The following is a 23,994-nucleotide window of genomic DNA, read 5'->3' as shown; positions in this document are numbered from 1 at the left end:
AATGTACCCAGTAGTCCTTGGGTTGAAGGAGAGAGGCCCTGTCCATCAGTGATGTAGAATCCGAGGTGTGCCATCTGCAGATAGCTGGGGTGTTTGTAGTGGTGGAAGAGAACCAGGAAACGAATGTCCTTAGTCAGCTCGATCCAACAGCTCTGATGGAAGTCATTTCTGATTTCCATGGAAACCATCACGCCCTGCCTTGTCACATATCCCTGCTGATTGGTGGGTAGGGTGTCCCGCCCCTCCCCCTCTACCACCACGGCATCCAATGAGAGGGTGATCACTATGGCGCCCAGCCCACCTGTCCCGCCCCTGGCAGCGGAGATGGTTATCTGGTCAAAGTAAGTACGGGAGCGGTCTTCAACGTCTTGTTTGGACGGAGCCCCCATCAAATGACCATCCACCATGATACCTTAGACGAGAGGAAGACAAGGGTTGGTATTGGTATTTTATTAGGATCCCCGTTAGCTGTTGCAAAAGCAGCATCTACTCTTCCTGGGGTCCACACAAAACATGAAACATGACATAATACAGAACATTAATAGACAAGAACAGCTCAAGGACAGAACTACATACATTTTTTTAAAGGCACACGTAGCCTACATATCAATACATACACACAACCTATCTAGGTCAAATAGGGGAGAGGCTTTGTGCCGTGAGGTGTTGCTTTATCTGTTTTTTTAACCAGGTTTGCTGTTCATTTGAGCAATATGAGATGGAACAGAGTTCCATGCAATAATGGCTCTATATAATACTGTACGCGTTCTTGAATTTGTTCTGGATTTGGGGACTGTGAAAAGACCCCTGGTGGCATGTCTGGTGGGGTGTGTGTGTCAGAGCTGTAAATTGACTATGCAAACAATTTGGGATTTTCAACTCATTAATGTTTCTTATAAAAAGAAGAAGTGATGCAGTCAGTCTCTCCTCAACTCTTAACCAAGAGAGACTGGCTTGCATAGTATTTATATCAGCCCTCTGATTACAATGAAGCGCAAGATGTGCCGCTCTCTTCTGTTAACTGTGTGTATGCATGCGTGCATGGCATGGCAGCATTTACAGGATGAATGTGTTCGTATTAATGAGTTCCCATTCTAATCTGTTCCTATACAATGCTAGAGTGCTTCTCAAATTATACGGCATATTGCTAAAATGGAATTACATGGCAGTAATATAAGATGACAGTTCTGCCCTTGTCTTGGTAGTCTGTGCTGACTAACCTCTCTCTGGGTCTTCCATCAGTCTCAGTACATCGTTGGCCCTGCCGTCCACCGTGAAACACAGATTCTGTTTCAGCTTAGGGAGCTGGACCACAAAGTGAGGGTCTCCATCAACTTCAGAATAAAACATGTTGGACGTGAAGAAAACAGAGGTGAGAAACCTTAACTTTCACAGTCATATGTTATGTCATGTCATGTTAAGTAATGTTATATCATGTTGTGTCATGTCATGTTATGTAATGTTATATCATGTTGTGTCATGTCATGTTATGTCATGTTATATCATGTTGTGTCATGTCATGTTATGTCATGTTATATCATGTTGTGTCATGTTATGTCATGTTATATCATGTTGTAGACCCCTTACCAGAAGAGGAGAAGACTCTGACAGAGCTCATTCTGGAGGGGGGGCCCGGCCCTGGAAGGACAATAGGTACAACTGAGACTATGTCGATCTCATCTGTCTGAAGCACTGAAACCAATGACAGGTCAGAGCCTGGCTACTGGCATCTCTGAAGTACATTCATCTTATGCTAGACTACATAGAAATACAATTAGATACTTACGAGGATTTGATGCTGATTCATCCCCTGAAAACATGTTAAACATCTGTATCAACTTAGAAACATACAAAGTATCCACATGGCCAACACAACTAAACAGTTATATATACAGTACCAGTCAATAGTTTGGAGACACCTAGGGTTTTTCTTTATTTTTACTATTTTCTACATTGTAGAATAATAGTGAAGACATCAAAACTACGAAATAACACATACGGAATCATGTAGTAACCCAAAAAGTATTAAACAAATCAAAATATATTTAATATTTGAGATTCTTCAAAGTAGCCACCCTTTGCCTTGATGACAGCTTTGCACATTCTTGGCATTCTCTCAACCAGCTTCATGAGGTAGTCACCTGGAATGCATTTCAATTAACAGGTGGGCCTTGTTAAAAGTTAATTTATGGAATTTCTTTCCTTCTTAATGCGTTTGAGCCAATCAGTTGTGTTGTGACAAGGTAGGGTTGGTATACAGAAGATAGCCCTATTTGGTAAAAGACGGTCCATATTATGGCAAGAACAGCTCAAATAAGCAAAGAGAAATGACAGTCCATCATTACTTTAAGACATGAAGGTCAGTCAATCCGGAACATTTCAAGAACTTTTAAAGTTTCTTCAAGTGCAGTCGCAAAATCCATCAAGCGCTATGATGAAACTGGCTCTCATGAGGACCGCCACAGGAAAGGAAGACCCAGAGTTACCTCTGCTGCAGAGGATAAGTTCATTAGAGTTACCAGCCTCAGAAATTGCAGCCCAAATAAATGCTTCACAGAGTTCAAGTAAGAGACACATCTCAACATCAACTGTTCAGAGGAGACTGTGTGAATCAGGCCTTCATGGTCGAATTGCTGCAAAGAAACCACTACTAAAGGACACCAATAAGATGAAGATACTTCCTTGGGCCAAGAAACATGAGCAATGGATATTAGACCGGTGGAAATATGTCCTTTGGTCTGATGAGTCCAAATTTGAGATTTTTGGTTCCAACCGCTGTGTCTTTGTGAGACGCAGAGTAGGTGAACGTATGATCTCTGCATGTGTGGTTCCAACCGTGGAGCATGGAGGAGGAGGTGTGATGGTGTGGGGGTGCTTTGCTGGTGACACTATCTGTGATTTATTTAAAATTCAAGGCACACTTAACCAGCATGGCTACCATAGCATTCTGCAGCGATACGCCATCCCATCTGGTTTGCGCTTAGTGGGACTATCATTTGTTTTTCAGAAGGACAATGACCCAAAACACCTACAGGCTGTGTAAGGGCTATTTGACCAAGAAGGAGATTGATGGAGTGCTGGCCTCCACAATCACCCGACCTCAACCCAATTGAGATGGTTTGAGATGAGTTGGATCGCAGAGTGAAGGAAAAGCAGCCAACAAGTGCTCAGCATATGTGGGAACTCCTTCAAGACTGTTGGAAAAGCATTCCTCATGAACCTGGTTGAGAGAATGCCAAGAGTGTGCAAAGCTGTCATCAAGGCAAAGGGTGGCTACTTTGAAGAATCTCAAATATAAAATATATTTTGATTTGTTTAACACTTTTCTGGTTACTACATGATTCCATATGTATTATTTAATAGTTTTGATGTCTTCACTATTATTCTACAATGTAGAAAATTATTATTCTACAATGTAGAAAATAGTAAAAATAAAGAAAAACCCTTGAATGAGTAGGTGTGCCCAAATGTTTTGACTCATACTGTATTTGTCAGCTATGACTTACAAGAGTCATAGTCGAGGTCATAGTCGTAGGTTGCATCATAATCTGAAAGATTTAATCAGATGGACATCATTAGACACCAGACAGACACAGACAGTTAAAACATACCCTCTGGGGGCTGTCATCATAATCTCTATGGAAGAAACAACAGCTTTTAAGATACAACAACATGAATGTTGTTACAATGAATCTGTTTTTCATGGCAGGGAAGTAAGAGAGATAACTCACCTTTAACCACCTCCATATCTAAGGAAGAGCATTGAGAAAACACAGATTAACACAGTTTAAAGGACCACTTCATCACTTTTTAACCTCATATCCACTATCTCTGTATTCAAATACAGCATGCATCCCTTCCAATAATTATATTCCATTATATGTTGTGCAACAAACAGAGGTAAAACTGAATGATAAAACTGAAGAAAAAAGGGTTCCAAAAGGATTCCGGCTGTCCCCAAAGGATAACCCTTTTTGGTTCCAGGTAGAACCCGTTTTTGGTTCCAGGTAAAACTCTTTTGGGTTCCATGTAGAACCCTCTGTGTAAAAGGTTTGACATGGAACTCAAAAGGGTTCTATCTGGAACCAAAAAGGTTCTACCTGGAACCAAAAAGGGTTCTTGAAAGGGTTCTCCTATGGGGACAGCCGAAGAACCCTTTTAGGTTCTAGATAGCACCTTTTTCTCTAAGAGTGTATGGTTGATTCACCTTTTCTATGGATCTGAATGGAATCGGAGACATCTGGTGGAAAGAAGTGGAACATGTCACAACAAAGAAAAGGCAGATTGATAGTACAGTGCCTGTGGTGCATTCGAATGAACATTTACATTTTAGTCATTTAGCAGACTCTCTTATCCAGAGCGACTTACAGTTAGTGCATTCATCTTAAGATAGCTAGGTGGGACAACCACATATCACAGGCATAGAAAGTACATTTTACCTCAATAACGTAGCAGTCAGTAGAGTCAGAGCTAGAAGGGGGGGTCAAGTGCAATTAATGGTTAAGTGTTCTTTTTTTATATTATATATATATATATATATATATATATATATATATATATATATATTAGGGGTGGGAGGGCCAGGAGACCTGAGGTGGCAGAACGGAGTGCTCGGGATGGGGTGTAGGGTTTGAGCATAGCCTGAAGGTAGGGAGGGGCAGTTCCTCTTGCTGTTCTGTATGTAAGCACCATGGTCTTGTAGTGGATGCAAGCTTCAACTGGAAGCCAGTGGAGTGTGCGGAGGAGCGGGGTGACATGAGAGAACTTGGGAAGGTTGAAAACTAGGAAGGCTGCTGTGTTCTGGATAAGTTGCAGGGGTTTGATGGCACAAGCGGGGAGCCCGGCCAACAGCGAGTTGCAGTAGTCCAGATGGGAGAGGACAAGTGCCTGGATTAGGACCTGCACCGCTTCCTGTGTGAGGTAGGGTCGTACTCTACGGATGTTGTAGAGCATGAACCTGCAGGTGCGGGTCACTGCGTTGATGTTTGCAGAGAACGACAGGGTGTTCTCCAGGGTCACGCCAAGGTTCTTTGCACTCTGGGAGGGTGACACTGTGGAGTTGTAAACCGTGATGGAGAGGTCTTTGAGTGGGCAGGCCTTACCCGGGAGGAAGAGCAGTTCCGTCTTGTCGAGGTTGAGCTTGAGGTGGTGGGCCAACATCCAAGTTGAGATATCTGCCAGTCACGCAGAGATGCGTGTTGCCACCTGGGTGTCAGAAGGGGGGAAGGAGAAAAGTAGTTGAGTGTCATCCACATAGCAATGATAGGAGAGACCATGTGAGGATATGACGGAGCCGAGTGACTTGGTGTATAGAGAGAAGAGGAGAGGGCCTAGGACCGAACCCTGGGGGACACCACTAATGAGAGTACGTAGTGCAAACACAGATCCTCTCCACGTCACCTGGTAGGAGCGGCCTGCCAGGTAGGATGCAATCCAAGAGTGTGCATAGCCTAAGACGCACAGCCCTGAGAGGGTGGAGAGGAGGATGTGATGGTTCACGGTGTCAAAGGCAGCGGATAGATCTAGGAGGATGAGAACAGAGGAGAGAGAGTCAGCTTTGGCAGTGCAGAGAGCCTCCGTGACACAGAGAAGAGCAGTCTCGGTTGAGTGACCCGTCTTGAAGCCTGACTGGTTAGGGTCAAGAAGATCATTCTGAGAGAGATAACGAGAAAGAAAAGAAACAGAAAGAAAAGAAACAAGGGATACAGGCCTATAGTTTTTGACATCAGATGAGTCGAGTGTTGGTTTCTTGAGGAGGGGAGCAACTCAATCATTTTTGAAGTCAGAGTGGACGCAGCCAGTGGTTAGGGATGAGTTGATTAGGGAAGTGAGGAATGGGAGAAGGTCTCCAGAGATGGTCTGGAGAAGGGAGGAGGGAATGGGGTCGAGCTGGCAGGTTGTCAGGCGGCCAGACCTCATTAGTCGCAGGATGTCATCTGGAGAGAGAGGGGAGAAAGAGGTCACGGTGTAGGGTAGTTCTGTGTGAGTGAGACCAGTGGACTCAATAGGCTGTGAATGAGTAGCGGATGTTGTCAACCTTTTTTTCAAAGCGGTTGACAAAGTTGTCCGCAGAGAGGGAGGAGGGGGTTGGGAGGGGGGAAGGGGGGGAGCGGTGGAGGATTAAGGAGGGAGGAGAAGGTGGGAAATAGTTTCCTAGGGTTAGAGGCAAAAGCTTGACATTTAGAGTGGTAGAAAGTGGCTTTAGCAGCGGAAACAGAGGAGGAGAAGGTAGAGAGGACGGAGTGAAAGGATGATAGCTCCTCCGGAAGTTTAGTTTTCCTCCATTTTCTCTCTGCTGCCTGCAGCCCTATTCTGTAAGCTCGCAATGAGTCACTCAGCTACGGAGCAGGAGGGGAGGGCCGAGCCAGCCTGGAGGAAAGGGGACAGTGCGAGTCATAGGATGCGGAAAGGGAGGAGAGTAGGGTCGAAGAGGCAGAATCAGGAGACAGAAGGGAGAAGGATTTAGCAGAAGGGAGAGATGATAGGATAGAAGAGGAGAGAGTAGTGGGAGAGAGAGAGCGAAGATTGCGAAGATTGCGAAGACGCATGACCATCTGAGTAGGGTTAGGGTTGGAGGAAAGGAAGAAAAGGAAACAAAGTAGTGACCAGAGACCTGGAGGGGGGTTGCAGTGAGATTAGTGGGCGAGCAGCCTCTAGTAAAGATGAGATCAAGTGTATTGCCTGTCTTGTGAGTTGGAGGGGATTGGGAAAGGGTGAGGTCAAAAGAGGCAAGGAGGGGAAAGAGAGAGTTGGAAAGAAATGAATCGAAGGCAGATGTCGGGAGGTTGAAGTCACCAAGTACGAAGAGCGGTGAGCCATCGTCAGGAAATTAGCTTATCAAAGTGTCAAGCTCATTGAGGAGCTCTCTAAGGGCACCTGGTGGGCGATAGATGACAATAATGTTAAGCTTGAGTGGACAAGTGACAGTGACAGCATGGAATTCAAATGAGGAGATGGACAGGTAAGAGAAGGAGAAAATAGAAAATCTCCACTTAAGAGAAATGAGTAGACCTGTGCCACCACCGCGACGACCAGATGCTCTCGGACTATGAGAGAAAACATAATCACGTAAAGAAAGAGCAGCTGGAGTAGCAGTGTTCTCTGGGGTGATCCATGTCTCCGTAAGGGCCAAATAGTCAAGAGACTGAAGGGCAGCATAGGCTGAGATGAACTCAGCGTTCTTGACCGCAGATCGGCAATTCCAAACACTGCCAGAGACCCGTTATTCATTTTACATTTACATTTTAGTCATTTAGCAGACGCTCTTATCCAGAGCGACTTACAGGAGCAATTAGGGTTAAGTGCCTTGCTTAAGGGCACATCGACAGATTTTTCACCTAGTCGGCTCGGGGATTAGAACCAGCGACCTTTCGGTTACTGGCACAACGCTCTTACCCACTAAGCTACCTGCCCCCCAGTTGTGTGCGCAGGGTACACTAAATTAGAAGGGTTTCAGCCAAGGGTGGGGAACGTCTGTAAAGCCTACAGGGAGAGGTACAAACTGGTATAGAAAACACAAACATAGTTGACAAAGCTACAAAAGAGCAAAATTAGATAATCTGTAAATAACAAGGTAAGATATTCAAGTGAGAGAGTAGGTGTAGAGAGTAGATGGCCCTAGCTAGCAAAAAGACAGTACTAGACCACAACAGATAAAGACAAAAATATATATACTCATCACTCCTGGAGATATCAGGAGTCCTCTAGCTATCTTCTAGCTATTGTACTATTTCTCTGATAGACAGGTACAAGATATGGACTGTAAGTTCAATACTTGATGTAAAGCAATTGATATGATATGCAATACTGGTATTCAGTAAAAATGTATCCTTAGACTATGACTATTCGCCTATACTTTGCATACTGCTATTTGGAGTTCCAAGTGAAATAGACATTAGAGAGTGGACTTATCTCCTGTGGACAGATGCACGTAACATAACTGATATCGTAGCAACTGTCAACAGACTGTGGGATGTGACGACTAACAAAAAACATTGTTCCAGTGAGCTGTTTTTGGACAAATCACGATTTTGCAGGTGCTCGCATCTTTCGAATTTCGGAAGTGGGAGGGGGGACATTTGGCCCATATTCTTGCACGGAACTTTGAGAGAGAGGGGGGAGGAACTACCGTTCTACTATATTTTCTAAGATCTGGCACGATTACGCAATATTTTAGTTCTGAGTTTCCGAGATTATTGGAAGACCTACCCAAGAGTCCTGCAGCCTCCCACAGTTTCGGTCCATCTGTGACACCTGGCATGGGGGCAAATGTGGCAGAGACAAAGGTGGCAATCTGGTCCACATCTGTGTCTGTGTCTGTGTTGGTGTCTGTGTCGGTGTCTGTGTTATTGCCCTGTGGAGCTGGAGTAGGGGAGACAGACTGAAGACTGTACAGGAGTGTGGTGACCTGAGGTTGGTGGGCATCAGCGGCAGACATGGTGGCGTTATCTGAGGAAGAGGAGGAGAGGGATATTCTAACTGGAGGGAGGACTGTTCTAACAGAGATGGGCAGCAGCGTAGTGGGTTTCCCAGGCTGTGGAGCAGGGGTTGGGTCGGCTCTGACTGAGGTGGTGGTGGTAGTGGAGGTGGTGGTGGTAGTGGAGGTGGTGGTTTTCACAGTTGTAGGGACTGTAGTCTTTACTGTGTTGGGTTGGGTGGTAGTGGTGGTGGTTGTAGGGACGGCCTTCACTGTGGTGGGTGGAGGGGTTGTGGTGGTGGTGGTGGTTTTCCCGGGTGCAGGAGCGGCAGCTGTTTTGAGCAAGTTGGGCAGGTGGTTATTGACTCTTCTGGCAGGAGGGGCAGGAGCAGTTTTAGGAGAGCTGGGAGGAGGGGTAGGGGTTTTCCCTGAGAGAGGGACAGGGACAGTTTTGACAGCACTGGGGCTGGGAGTGGTAGTCATAGTGGTTTTCTTGGGGGATGGTGGAGCCACTGTTTTCGCTGGGTTGGGTTTTGTTGGTGGGGTGGAGCCCTTTCTTGGTTGAGGTGGTTGGAGAGGTGGAGGCTTTGTGACAAGAGGGTCTGGTTTAGCTTTGATTGTCCTGGGCTTTTTCACAGGGATGGGGGAGACTATGTTGGTGGCAGGAGTGTGGGCTACTGTGGTTGTTGTAGTAGCTGTGGTGGTGGTGGTGGGTCGAACTGTCGTAGTTGACGCTGAGGTAGGAATTTCATCGGCATCAGGCTTGACTACAACGAGGGATGTAACAGGCGTGACAAAGTTGTACTTGAGGGAGAGGTTGGTGGCCTTCTCTCCCAACAGTTTCTGTATGGCCGGGTCAGTGCTGTTCAGTTTGGCCAGCAGCAGCTCTTTGATAGTGAAGTAAGCCCAGAGACGCCGTACAAAGCTGGAGATCCCGTCCATGCCCCCAGGGCAGCCCATAGAGAACACTGTCCCATTCCCCTCTCCTTTAGACACCAACACGTCATTCTCCAGCTTCACCTTCTGCTTGGAGCCACTGGCCGTCAGAAACACCTGAGAAGAAAATGAAAGAATAGAGAAGATAAGATAAATCTGTATTGGCCATTACAATATTAATAATTAAAGTGTACATTTCCTTTCATCTTATGGTATAAACAGTAGACAAACATAGATCAAGCAACATGATATAAACGATACAAACCTTCAGGTCCATGACCCCTGGCTTGACCTTCCCAGTGACCACCAGCTCGGAGCCCTGGAAGTAGTTAGGGAAGAGGGAGCGTGTGACGTCAAAGGCCTGGTCGTCCATATAGGTCAGCTGGATGTCTGACAGTAGTGGGCTGGCCACCTCATCGTAGAATCCCTTCAGCTGGAGTGCGGCGTCCGCATCCTCGTACACCATCCTCGCCACGCCGCGGTTGTCCAGTGCCAGGCGCCGTAGCAAAGGGAAGTCAGCGTCATCCCCGAAGGCCAGGCCGAACAGAGAGGCGGCGCCCAGGGCGCTCTTAGCGTTGCTCAGGATGAAGTCACTGGATGTCACGCCGATGGTAGCCTCGCCGTCCGTCAGGAAGATGACCAGAGGGACCCGGCGGGCGCCACCGGAGGAGGAGGAGGAGGAGGGAGGGTTGACCAGCTGGGCGGCTGAGAGGAGGGCCGCATTGATGTTGGTCCCTGGAGGAGACAGGGACAGATGGGAAGGAGGGGTGAGCAGAGAGGGAGGGGTGGAGGTGGAAGGAATAGAGGAGGCAGAAGAGGAGGCGGAAGAGGAGGCAGAAGAGGATGCAGAAGAGGATGCAGAAGAGGAGGCAGAAGAGGATGCAGAAGAGGATGCAGAAGAGGAGGCAGAAGAGGAGGCAGAAGAGGAGGCAGAAGAGTAGGCAGAAGATGGAATGAAATGAAGAAGAGAGAAATACCGACAGTGTTTTCATGGTCTTGTCAGGTTGCTGCAGATATATGTCAAGTACATCAGACTCAATTCCACTCACATCCTTCAGCGATGATCCTCTTGACAAAGTCCTTAGCGTCTCGTATGTTACTCCGCGTGGCCCTCACTGTGCGACCCTTCTTCCAGGTGTGGACCTTGTCTGAGAAAGTGATGATGTTGAAGTGGTCCCCCTCACGCAGGTCTCCCAGGATAGTGGACATCGCCTGCTTTGTCTGGTCCACACAAATGCAGAGAGAAGAGAAAGGATCATTTATTGACCTATATAATGTAGAGTCAATGTTGTCATTCTTGTCTAAATAAATTAGGTGTAGCTGGATGCAATATGAGAGAGGTACAGATGTAGGATCTTAATTTGATCACTCTTTTGTTACTGAGAATTTTCCTGCACAGCAGGAAATGCAGATGAGCTTCGTGATTTACATACATTCACAGAAAATCCACACTAACACACAGTTATATTAACAGTGTTGCACTTTTCATGTAGCCTACTTTTGGCCAGCTGACAGCCTAACCACTGATCAAGCAACATTATGGACTAAACGTTCCAATCCTGTTGCTGCATTATTTTGCTGTGACAATATAGGTCAAATTAAGATCCTACATCTGTAATACTTATACTGTACCTGTTTGATCTTGGTGCCAATCATGGAGCCACTGACATCAATGACAAAGATGACATCCTTGGGGACCACAGGAAGCCCCCGAGGTGCAAAGTAGTGGACAAAGTATCCATCAAACACCTGAGAGAGGCCAACAGAAGAGAATAATAACTCACTTGAATAGATTATTGTCTCACTAGATACTGTCGTTTGTACAGTATTTGTTGTGTAGGAGTTTAGTCCTAGACAGTGTGTAGTGCTTGTGTGTTGACCTGTATGTCCCCCATGAGGTCACTGAGTTCTACATCGTACTGGATGATGTAGTCAGCGTTGAGTCCCTTAGAAGAGGCACTGCTCTGCTGCTGCAGGCTGGGGCTGTAGTGCACACGGGCACATCGAGGGTTCTGCTGGACCTGGGTGGAGGCTGGAGCCTCCGACTCACCTGGATGGAAGAGGAGGGAGGCCAGAGAACACCCAGTCAGTTCACAGACAGTTAAATTGTCGCAACCCCTATTACTAGCCTGTTCAACCTCTCTTTCGTAACGTCTGAGATCCCCAGAGATTGGAAAGCTGCCGCGGTCATCCCCCTCTTCAAAGGGGGTGACACTCTAGATCCAAACTGTTACAGACCTATATCCATCCTGCCCTGCCTTTCGAAAGTATTTGAAAGCCAAGATAACAAACAGATCACCGACCATTTCGAATCCCACCGTAACTTCTCCGCTATGCAATCCGGTTTCCGAGCAGGTCATGGGTGCACTTCAGCCACGCTCAAGGTCCTAAACGATATTATAACCGCGATCGATAATAGACAGTACTGTGCAGCCGTCTTCATCGACCTGGCCAAGGCTTTCGACTCTGTCAACCACCGCATTCTTATTGGCAGACTAAATAGCCTTGGTTTCTCAAATGACTGCCTCACCTAGTTCACCAACTACTTCTCAGATAGAGTTCAATGTGTCAAATCGGAGGGCCTGTTGTCTGTACCCATGGCAGTCTCTATGGGGGTGCCACAGGGTTCAATTCTTGGGCCGACTCTTTTCTCCGTGTATATCAATGATGTCGCTCTTGCTGCTGGTGACTCTCAGATCCACCTCTACGCAGACGACACCATTTTGTATACATCTGGCCCTTCATTGGAGACTGTGTTAACAAACCTCCAAACGAGCTTCAATGCCATACAACACTCCTCCAGTAGCCTCCAACTGCTCTTAAACACTAGTAAAACTAAATGCATGCTCTTCAATCGAACGCTGCTGGCACCCGCCCACCCGACTAGAATCACTACTCTCGACGGGTCTGACCTAGAGTATGTGGACAACTACAAATACCTAGGTGTCTGGTTAGACTGTAAACTCTCCTTCCAGACTCACATTAAGAATCTCCAATCCAAAGTTAAATCTAGAATCGGCTTCCTATTTCGCAACAAAGCCTCCCTTCACTCATGCTGCCAAACATGCCCTCGTAAAACTGACTATCCTACCGATCCTTGACTTCGGCGATGTCATTTACAAAATAGCCTCCAACACTCTACTCAGCAAATTGGATGTAGTCTATCACAGTGCCATCCGTTTTGTCTCCAAAGCCCCATACACTACCCACCACTGTGACCTGTACGCTCTTGTTGGCTGGTCCTCACTACATGTTCGTCGTCAAACCCACTGGCTCCAGGCCAACTATAAATCACTGTTAGGCAAATCCCCACCTTATCTTAGCTCATTGGTCACCATAGCAGTACCCACCCGTAATCTGCGCTCCAGCAGGTATATCTCACTGGTCATCCCCAAAGCCAACACCTCCTTTGGCCGCCATTCCTTCCAGTTCTCTGCTGCCAATGACTCAAACGAATTGCAAAAATCTCTGAAGCTGGAGACTCTTATCTCCCTCACTAACTTTAAGCATCAGTTGTCAGAGCACCTTACCGATCACTGCACCTGTACACAGCCCATCTGAAATTAGCCCACCCAACTACCTCATCCCTATATTGTTATTTATTTTGCTCTTTTGCACCCCAGTATCTCTATTTGCACATCATCTCTTGCACATCTAGCATTCCAGTGTTAATACCAATTGTAATTATTTTGCACTATAGCCTATTTATTGCCTTACCTCCATAACTTGCTACATTTGCACACACTGTATATATATTTTCTGTTGTATTTTTTGACTTTATGTTTTTTTACCCCATATGTAACTCTGTGTTGTTGTTTTTATCGCACTGCTTTGCTTTATCTTGGCCAGGTCGCAGTTGTAAATAAGAACTTGTTCTCAACTGGCTTACCTGGTTAAATAAAATAAAACAATAACTACTCATTATTGTGATCCAGAATGATTCTTTTTGTAAGTTTAATTGTCACATACACCAGAAAGGTGCAGTGAAATGTGTTGTTTTACAGGGTCAGCCATAGTAGTACAGCACCCTTGGAGCAATTTAGAGTTAAGTGCCTTGCTCAAGATTTTTCACCTTGTCGGCTCAGGTATTCGAACCAGCAGCCTTTCGGTTATCGTCCCAATGCTCTAACCGCTAGGCTACCTGCCATTAGTGATTCTGCGCTTTGCCTTGCTCAAACTGATCCCCTAAACATGCTGATTGTATCACAACTAGTACTACTACTTTGACAGTTAACATTGATGGCTGTCTTTTCCTATGTTACCTGTGACAGTGTTGGAGAGCAGTCGGCTGGTCTTCAGCGGGAGGACCTTGATGAAACTGAGTCCTGTCCTCTCCGCTATACTGACGTCCAGGGTGAGGTTAGTGACCAGTCCTCCAGGCCTCAGACCCAGGGTCAGTTCATAGCGACCCAACCTGCGGGGCAGCAGCTCCTCGTAGGACAGCGAGAAGGACATCCGGGTCCCCGAGGGAACACTCACCGCCACGCGGAACTTCTCGATCTCCCTCTCCCTGAGATAGAAAAACCACAGCAGAGGAGAAACAACAGAGAGAGACAGTATTGGAGTGATGGCGTCTGTGGTCAACAGAGAGAGACAGTATTGGAGTGATGGCGTCCGTGGTCAACAGAGAGAGACAGTATTGGAGTGATGGCGTCCGTGGTCAACAGAGAGAGACAGTATTGGAGTGATGGCGTCCGTGGTCAACAGAGAGAGACAGTATTGGAGTGATGGCGTCCGTGGTCAACAGAGAGAGACAGTATTGGAGTGATGGCGTCCGTGGTCAACAGAGAGAGACAGTATTGGAGTGATGGCGTCTGTGGTCAACAGAGAGAGACAGTATTGGAGTGATGGCGTCTGTGGTCAACAGAGAGAGACAGTATTGGAGTGATGGCGTCCGTGGTCAACAGAGAGAGACAGTATTGGAGTGATGGCGTCCGTGGTCAACAGAGAGAGACAGTATTGGAGTGATGGCGTCCGTGGTCAACAGAGAGAGACAGTATTGGAGTGATGGCGTCCGTGGTCAACAGAGAGAGACAGTATTGGAGTGATGGCGTCCGTGGTCAACAGAGACAGACAGTATTGAAGTGACGGCGTCCGTGGTCAACAGAGACAGACAGTATTGGAGTGATGGCGTCTGTGGTCAACAGAGAGAGACAATATTGGAGTGATGCCGTCTGTGGTCTTTGGTGAAACTGAAAGAATGTCTGCGAGAGCCTTGAGGGGATGGAGTAGGATCTAGACTAAAGTGATGTAGAAAGATGTGAGTGTATGTGGTGGGTAGGTGATGGATGTCTGATTTGTACTGCAGAAAATCTAGAGAAAAATGGAAGTAGTTTGTTACGCTTTCACACACAAAGTAAATACATCTGAATAAAACACATATCAAAGAGTGAATGTGGTACCAAATACTTTTTCAGACTGACTTGGTGGCAACAAGTCCAGCTGTTTTTCCTTGTTTCTTGGCTGCGTCATATATCTTCCTGGCGGCGCTCCGTTCCTTCACCTGGGCGATGTACACTTTGCCATTGGAGGTGCTGTAAGATAAGAGGACAGAAATAACTGGGTAACTCACAATGGTCAGACTATGTTAACAAACATGCTTTGGTCTCATAGATGGAAAACGGGTAAAAGGTAGATAAAAAGGTTTATTGACAGTAAATAGACTTTCCTTTACCATAACTGTGCTTTCCTTTATGGTAACTATTATCAGTCATGCGTTACAAAGCAATAATATACTGTACTTCACAGCATTCGTGTGCAAAGGGTCTGAATACTTATGTAAATAAGGTATTTATGTTTTCTATTTGTAATACATTTGTAAACATTTATAAAAACCTGTTTTCACATTGTCATTATGGGGTATTGTGTGTAGAATAAGGCTGTAACGTAACAAAATTTTGAAAAAGTCAAGGGGTCTGAATACTTTCCGAAGGGTGGCATTTGGGACCCACACTTGATTACTGGAACGAGATCGAGTAACACTCGGATACCCCATCCATGGCCCTGGAGAATCTACACCCAACCATTTCCCAACCATTTCCCAATCAAACTGAACCAGAGCTCACACATAGACCTTAATCCCAACCATACAGTTCCTGTGCTAAAATAAGGTCAAGTCCTTTGAACAAATATATTAAAATAAAAACCAACAGGGACCAACCGCAAGTCTTGAAGCAAGTCTTGTTTCAGACACAGAGCAGAATGGAATGGTGTGTTTACCAGGGTGGAAAATATAGCGGTATGGATGTATGTGTGGCTGAGAGGGAGTGGGAACTGGGAACGGCTGCAATTGAGTGACCTACACACAGAACACAAGGCCCTCAGTCCCACGTTGAGAAACGCCACTGAACTAAAGAAATACAGTCGCACAGTTATTTTCCTACTGAGTTAGTTGGTGAAGAGCAGGCGGCCCTGTGTCGAGTGTGTGTCGTGTGTGTGTGTGTGTGAGTGAGTGAGTGAGTGACAGAAAAAGAGATGAGATTATATGCATGTAAAACGATCTATTTTCAAGAGTTTACGCCCCCCATTTTACTACATGTAAATAAGTCTGTGCATGGCATGTGTAGGCTGTGTGTCAGTATGTAGTTGTGTATGGGTTTTGTGCACGTGTACCTTGGCTCAGTGCCTTGGTAAACTTCGCAGGAGAGAGAGGGGGAAGAAAACGGTGCAACCTCCTGTCATTTTCTCTGTTAACTTTCCGACTTACATTTATAAAGCCGGGTATTCATCTGCTTTTAAGGTCCCTCCGACCCCTCCCCCTTCTGACCCGCTTCTGCTCCCAAACCCAACTACAGGCTACGGTTCCTCGTTGGGTCTGTAATGTTGACTTTTTTATATTGTTTATATTTCATATATTTTTTTTAAAGGAGAATGGGAGAGTGGTTTTCAGCCCTCTTAGTAATCAAATGATGTGTCTCCTCTCCACACCGGACATATTTCCTCTGAAGTTTTTATTTGGGGGAGTTTGTCCGGAACCACTGACCTGACTGGTATTCAGGATTAGTTTTGTTTATTTAATACCTTCATTTACCCTGCTATTAACAATATTTCCCTCTATTACATTTTTTATGTACTAATTTAATGTTAGAATCTCTGAGGTGAGTCCTACTGTCTCCAGCATGTGAATGATCCCCTTTATGGCTGAAAATAAATGTCATTTTGATCCTGAAGGATATTAGCCTGAGTGCCAGTCTGTTTGTGCTATAATGCCAACTCCTTGTCACTCATTGTCAAGCATAAGGAGTTGGCAAGGGAGCAGAAACAGACTGGGATCCAGGCAAGAAGGATATAATTCCAAGGGATATAACAGTTAATTTGATTACAGGCCTAGAGAGAGAGAGAGAGAGAGAGAGAGAGAGAGAGAGAGAGAGAGAGAGAGAGAGAGAGAGAGAGAGAGAGAGAGAGAGAGAGAGAGAGAGAGAGAGAGAGAGAGAGAGAGAGAGAGAGAGAGAGAGAGAGAGAGAGAGAGAGAGAGAGAGAGAGAGAGAGAGAGAGAGAGAGAGAGATAAAGTAAACTTGAAGCGTGTGATTCTGACTCACATGGTGAAGTTGGAGATGAATGCAGCAGAGGGCAGGTCCACCTCGAAAGCTGCCTCCTTGGTGACAGGTAGCTGGTTCCACACAGAGCTCTGGATTGTGGTGTGGGCATAGCGAGACACGACAGAACACCTCACATGGTAGTCTGTCACCTTCAGCTGTGAAAAACACAAGTACTACAAGTAACATATACATTTAATCTGATGAAATTTGTATATAGCTAACCTAGAACAAAACCAATAGCGAACTCATGAAGAGCTTTGGACTTCTTGGTGTAATGGCTGTTTGAATGACAGTTGAGAAGACCCAGGTTTGAGTCCTGGTCGGGCTCTTTTGGAATTGCAAATGCAAGTATTACTGGGCTTTTTACCCTGGCTTCAGTGGCTTGACAAATTTAGACAAATGATACAAAGCCACACTCTGCAAGATATCCCTCCCACTCCCTTGTTTACTTGGCTAATTCTGGGCCCTGCTGAGACCAATCTGGTCAGCTGGGCCACATTACTGCCAGTCGAGGACACAGACAGACAGACAGACCTGAGGTACTGAGAGACAGACAGACAGACCTGTTTCTCGTTACTCACTGGTATCAAAGACAGTGGACAAGCTTTCTGACACATCAGAGACCTATCGCTTTAGAGTGATAATGGATGATATACATTCTATCACTGGCAACATTCAAAGCGTCAAATAAAGTGTTGCCTCCATTGAGATACAGTGCTGTAGGGTTTTTCACTCTGTGTGGCACACAGGTTATAAATACAGATAGCAATAAGAGTGATAAGTAGATCTACACTCGCAGCATGATTTATTCCTAACCTAATACTAGCGTCTTTAATAATCATGTTGCTATCTAGATTTCCTCAATGATGTCATTAAAGGGCGGCTGCACTTCCTGATTTGGCCTTGTTTTAGATTTGGTTAATTAAGAAACTGAATTCAAATGTGAGTTGGTTTCGGGGTTTGGTTTGATGTGGGTGTCTATTGTTTGTGTTCGCAGGTGGGAAGAGTAAGCCAAATTATTTAGCCAATTAGCTTCAGCCGGCTGGTGTGTGACCGTGGCAAAGTTGTTTTGACTTTGGATAGCCTCTCTCCAGGGCTAGTTAGGGACCGTCAATAAACTACACAATGTAAATGGGACAATATTTTCATGTTGCACATCTTTCAGTTGTCTCATTAAATGCTTTCAATATTTGTATATGAATTTCTACAATTTATAGTTGGTTTGAGGTTTTTAAGTCATTGTTATTTGGAGCTATTAACCTTTTAAAATATTGTCCCATGTACAGTGTCTAATTTACTGATGGTCCCTCACTAGCCCCATAGGGATATTGATTGGGTGCTGCCAGCTGTGGGCAGGTGGAAATGATTTTTTTTTAAACAACCCACGGAAAATTGTTATGGTACCATTCATTCCGTGACATAAAATGTTTCCCTATCATCTCGCAAATCTCAGTTTTGGACGAAACTGACTTTATGACCAAAATTATCCTATTTACACTTTGTAGTCAATTTTGACAGTAGAATAAATGTTTCTGACTCATACCGGTACCACATAGGCAATTTTCAAAAAGAGAAGTTGTTTCCACGTAATTACGTTGAACCAACGTGAAATAGACGCTGAACTGCCATCTGTGCCCAGTGGGAGGGCTTAGATGAAAGGGCTTAATGTGAACTGTTCCTTTTAATGGCAGTAAAAAAATATAGGCATTATTCTACAGGCTCCTTATGGGCATGCGATTGGCAAGAATAATCTCTAGCACACACGGTGGATAATGTCACACGGAATAGTGATTTAGAAGCGGATAAATGTTCAGTGAATGCTATCCAACATTATCATAGCCCATTGTGATGTCACGAGAGGCTGTGTCCTGGAGGGACGTTACATCCCCCTGAGGTGGCTGCAAACCCAGACAGCTATGGCTCCATCTGCTGGTATGGTCGGGAACTCCACCCTTCTATGGCCAATCTTCCCACGCAGCTGAAACAAATGAGGAGCTGATGAGCTGAAGGTTTGGGAAGGGAAGAGACACAGTCTCCAACCTGGGCTCTCTGGAGGACAAGAGTGCTGCACGTCCACTTCCATGAGGAATATAAGGATTTGGAGATACTTACCTTTGGGAAATACTCACCTTTGGATATATGCACCTGTGGAAATACGTGAGAGACATTTGGAAGGACTTTTTGCTGGGTTGGCCACTAGCTGCAACGTGGACTACAGTAAGGCTGGGGAAAAGTTATCTGAGCGAGTGAGAATTATGATTTTGGATGTGGAAGAGACATCCCTGAACTGTTAACCCTTAAAGAGCCACAAGAGAACAGAATTTTGTTATATTTTCGTTAATTTCCCAAGACCTATAATAAAATCCTTGTTTTGTTTGAACCTTGTCTCCTTGCACTACTTGAGCAATCCCGCTGAAAGCTGTGTAGCCTCTCGTGACGTCACAGATGGTGGAGAATACGGGCACGCTCAAGCGTTAATAGTGCATGTCAGAGGAGGATACCGAAGGTTTGATCACCCAGTTTTCCAAGTTGGCCGTAGGCTCCCCGCCGACTGAAATGGAGGACATATTGAAAGCCCTTGTTGCTGGCCAGCAAGCCCAGATGCAAGCAAACGTGGCTCTCTTGGAGGAGCAAAAGAAAGCCAACCTTCTGAAGGCAGAGGAATTGCAGTTGCAGAGACAGAGGGTGGTCCAAAATACCCGCCCAATAAAGGCAAATGACTTTATATCTAAGATGAGAGCTACCGATGACATTGAGGCATACCTGCATGCATTTGAGGCCACGGCCACTAGGGAAGCCTGGCCCAAGCAACAGTGGGTTGGTCTGTTAGCCCCCTTTCTAACCGGGGAATCGCTGAATGCTGTCCGGGACCTGGGCCCTGACCAGGTTACTGACTATGATGCCCTGAAGTCTGAGATCCTCAGCAGATATGGACTCACAAAGTTTGGTATGGCCCAGCGCTTTCACAGCTGGACCTTCCAACCAGACCAACCTCCGCGGGCGCAGATGCATGAACTTGTCCGAATCGCAAGGAAATGGCTGGATCCGCAGAGGAATACAGCAGCGGCGGTGGTGGAGGCCGTTGTGGTGGATCGTTACCTCACGCGCCCCTGCCTTATGAGGCAAAACGGTTCATCAGTCAACAGGCCTTGACCACGGCTGATCTGACCGTGGAAGCTGTGGAAAAGTACCAGGCCACAGCGGAGATGCTGAATGCTTCCCGAAAAGACCCCAGGAGGGCGGCCCCACCACAAATGGGAAGAACCCGTCCAAAGGACCCCAAGGTCTCGAACCCAGCCACGTCAGGACTTATCCCGGCTCCATGGGGAGCCAGAAACCAGGCGGGTCCAAGAAGAGTACACCAGGAGGGGGAAACTCGACAGTGTTACCGGTGTGGGGAGATGGGACATATCTCCTGGCAGTGTGGGAAACCAGCCGATGAACCTATGCCCACTGCGGAGTCCTCCAGCTCAGCACCCACACACCGTTTTGCCTCGCTCTTGGGAGTCGTAGATGGCGGCCCAGATCGACCCCCCACCTGCCCGGTAACTGTGAATCACCATGATGTGGAGGCCTTACTGGATTCTGGTAGCCGGGCCACCCTGGTGCGTAAGGATTTGGTGGGCCCAACGTGTCTGACCCCGGGGAAAGTCCTCCCAGTTTCCTGTGTCCATGGGGACACCAGAGAATACCCCATTACTGAACTTACAATGACCAGCACACGGGGAACCATACACACGACGGCGGGGTGGTTGATTCCCTCCCCGTCCCTGTCCTAATTGGACGAGACTGCCCAGCCTTTTACCCACTCTGGAGAGAGTCTCAGGAGAGGATAACCCGAGTACCTCGGAAACGGAGAGGCAAGACTCATCCTGGGAAGGCTCCGGTGCAATCCTCCGAGTTACTCACTCCCGCCCGGGCTCTGATAGGGATGGCAGGTGCCCAGACCGACACAGAGACGGAGCTACAGAATCTGGACAAAGAACTGTCTGGTCTGAAGGGGACCGCTGAGAGGTATCGTTTGTTAAAGCAACAGTTAGACATGAAGACAGAAGAGTTAGATAGCCTCCAGGCTAAACTCCAACAGAGCTCCTTCCTAAGCAACAGGAGGAGCTGGAGAGGCTGCGCAGGACCATCGAGGAGTGTGAGGAGACCCTGCGCAGTAGTAAGGAGGTCCAGAAGAAGGCAGAGGAGAAGTACAAGGTGTTGGAGTACAAGATGAAGAATGCGGAGGCAGAGAGAGAGAAGGAACTGAAAGCTGCTCAACAGAAGCTAAACTCTGCTAAAACCAAGGCTGATGCGTTCAGTAAGAAACTCAAGGAGAGACAACAGGAGGCTGAGTCCCTGGTCCTAGAGTTGGAGGAGTTGAAGAGAGAGCAGTCTGGCAAGCACCACGGCAATGCGGACGCCCTCTCCCGGCGTGATGCCTTCTTCGCTGCCTTTACCCGACGAGGACGTCGGTCCCGAGGAGGGGGATGTGTGATGTCACGAGAGGCTGTGTCCTGGAGGGACGTTACATCCCCCTGAGGTGGCTGCAAACCCAGACAGCTATGGCTCCATCTGCTGGTATGGTCGGGAACTCCACCCCTCTATGGCCAATCTTCCCACGCAGCTGAAACAAATGAGGAGCTGATGAGCTGAAGGTTTGGGAAGGGAAGAGACACAGTCTCCAACCTGGGCTCTCTGGAGGACAAGAGTGCTGCACGTCCACTTCCATGAGGAATATAAGGATTTGGAGATACTTACCTTTGGGAAATACTCACCTTTGGATATATGCACCTGTGGAAATACGTGAGAGACATTTGGAAGGACTTTTTTGCTGGGTTGGCCACTAGCTGCAACGTGGACTACAGTAAGGCTGGGGAAAAGTTATCTGAGCGAGTGAGAATTATGATTTTGGATGTGGAAGAGACATCCCTGAACTGTTAACCCTTAAAGAGCCACAAGAGAACAGAATTTTGTTATATTTTCGTTAATTTCCCAAGACCTATAATAAAATCCTTGTTTTGTTTGAACCTTGTCTCCTTGCACTACTTGAGCAATCCCGCTGAAAGCTGTGTAGCCTCTCGTGACGTCACACCATCTACAGAGAAAGTTGTTGCATAATTATCAAGTGTGCAAGAGCTGTACAAGTAAGATATCTACAGGGCCGGCTCTAGCGTTTTGGGGGCCCTAAGCAAGATTTGGTTGGGGGCAAAACATTTTAGTGGCCCCCCTCTTGGCGGCGGAGAGAACATTTTGCAGTTTTAAAGTTAATGTCCTGCAATTCTACATAATTTTGCATAGGGCATTGAGAAAATGTGGCAGTTTTAAAGCAACATTTCCGCAATTCTGCAAATGTTTCCATGGGGAAGAGAGAACATTTTGCAGTTTTAAAGCAACATTCCAAGCGATTCTCCTCATTTTGCCATGTGGTTGAGAGAAAAAAACTCTGTTTTAAAGCTTATTTAATGCAGTTCTAAACATTTTGCTATGGGTTGGAGAGAAAATGTTGCAGTGTGTGTGCAACGTTTCAGATTGATCCAGTGAAGCATTGCAATACTGGACAATTTTGTATCAAGTCTGCCCAAATGTGCTGAATTGGTCAATTGATACATTTTAAGTACATACCTATAGAGAACATACAAAAATGATATGGTAATACAAAATGTAAGTTTACACACTCCCAGGAATGTCATACATGATGGATCATTAGCTTATACACTAACTTTCACACATCTAGATGGCCAGGAGGGGTGGGTGTGGAGCCAGAGACAGCAGGGGTTCAAACTGTAGAACCCAGTTCCTACATTTGAATATAAAAATTGATTTTATCAAACAGAACTATGCTACATTTTATCTCTGGGACCCTTAGGATGACAAATCAGAGCAAGATTACTGAATGTAAGTACATTATTTACCTTCAGAGGTGAATGTATCGAACCAGTTTCCGTGATAAAGTTTTTTGTTGTTGTGCACTCTTCTCAAACAATATCATGGTATTTCTTCACTGTAATAGCTACTGTAAATTGGACAGTGCAGTTAGATTAACAATAATTTAAGCTTGCTGCCCATATAAGACATGTCTATGTCCTGGAAAGTTTGCTGTTACTTATAACAGTCATGCTAATCACATTAGCGCACGTTAGCTCAACCTTCCCGTATACGGGACACCGATCCCATAGAGGTTAAGAAGCCTTTTGGACCTAGACTTGGCGCTCCGGTACCGCTTGCCATGCGGTAGCAGAGAGAACAGTCTATGACTAGGGTGGCTGGAGACTTTGACAATTTTTAGGGCCTTCCTCTGACACCGCCTGGTATAGAGGTCCTGGATGGCAGGAAGCTTGGCCCCAGTGATGTACTGGGCCGTACGCACTACCCTCTGTAGTGACTTGCGGTCGCAGGCTGAGCAGTTGCCACACCAGGCGATGAAGCAACCAGTCAGGATGCCCTCGATGGTGCAGCTGTATAACTTTTTGAGGATCTGAGGACCCATGCCAAATCTTTTCAGTCTCCTGAAGGGGGAATAGGCTTTGTCGTGCCCTCTTCACAACTGTCTTGGTGTGTTTGGACCATGATAGTTTGTTGGTGATGTGGACACCAAGGAACTTGAAGCTCTCAACCTGTTCCACTACCGCCCCGTCGATGAGAATGGGGGCGTGCTCAGTCCTCTTTTTTTTCCTGTAGTCCACAATCATCTCCTTTGTCTTGATCGCGTTGAGGGTGAGGTTGTTATCCTGGCACCACACGGCCAGGTCTCTGACCTCCTCCCTATAGGCTATCTCATCGTTGTCGGTGATCAGGCCTACCACTGTTGTGTCGTCGGCAAACTTAATGATGGTGTTGGAGTCGTGGCAGATGTGTTGTTACCTACCCTTACCACCTGGGGGCGGCCCGTCAGGAAGTCCAGGATCCAGTTGCAGAGGGAGGTGTTTAGTCCCAGGGTCCTTAGCTTAGTGATGAGCTTTGAGAGCACTATGGGGTTGAACGCTGAGCTGTAGTCAATGAATAACATTCTCACGTAGGAGTTCCTCTTGTCCAGGTGGGAAAGGGCAGTGTGGAGTGCAATAGAGATTGCATCATCTGTGGATCTGTTGGGGCGGTATGCAAATTGGAGTAGGTCT

General features: G+C 46.4%; 1 protein-coding gene across 1 annotated transcript in view; it reads right to left on the bottom strand.

Annotated features, from left to right (window-relative positions):
- Positions 1-23,994, bottom strand: part of LOC121537954 (inter-alpha-trypsin inhibitor heavy chain H6-like) — a 31,597-nt gene that overhangs the window by 1,586 nt on the left and 6,017 nt on the right. The window contains exons 3-17 of the mRNA XM_041845628.1: positions 16,892-17,046; positions 14,776-14,886; positions 13,615-13,862; positions 11,233-11,402; positions 10,985-11,101; positions 10,402-10,573; positions 9,618-10,087; positions 8,209-9,469; positions 4,208-4,240; positions 3,732-3,749; positions 3,507-3,548; positions 1,787-1,810; positions 1,588-1,638; positions 1,221-1,334; positions 8-412 (exon numbers count right to left, since the gene is read on the bottom strand). Of these exons, the coding sequence (XP_041701562.1) occupies positions 8-412; positions 1,221-1,334; positions 1,588-1,638; positions 1,787-1,810; positions 3,507-3,548; positions 3,732-3,749; positions 4,208-4,240; positions 8,209-9,469; positions 9,618-10,087; positions 10,402-10,573; positions 10,985-11,101; positions 11,233-11,402; positions 13,615-13,862; positions 14,776-14,886; positions 16,892-17,046 (3,391 nt within the window). The remainder of the gene's footprint in view (positions 1-7; positions 413-1,220; positions 1,335-1,587; positions 1,639-1,786; positions 1,811-3,506; positions 3,549-3,731; positions 3,750-4,207; positions 4,241-8,208; positions 9,470-9,617; positions 10,088-10,401; positions 10,574-10,984; positions 11,102-11,232; positions 11,403-13,614; positions 13,863-14,775; positions 14,887-16,891; positions 17,047-23,994) is intronic.

The sequence above is a fragment of the Coregonus clupeaformis genome, chromosome 24, assembly GCF_020615455.1.
Source record: "Coregonus clupeaformis isolate EN_2021a chromosome 24, ASM2061545v1, whole genome shotgun sequence".
In the NCBI taxonomy this organism is placed as follows: Eukaryota; Metazoa; Chordata; class Actinopteri; order Salmoniformes; family Salmonidae; genus Coregonus; species Coregonus clupeaformis.
This window is presented reverse-complemented; position numbering and strand designations above follow the sequence as displayed.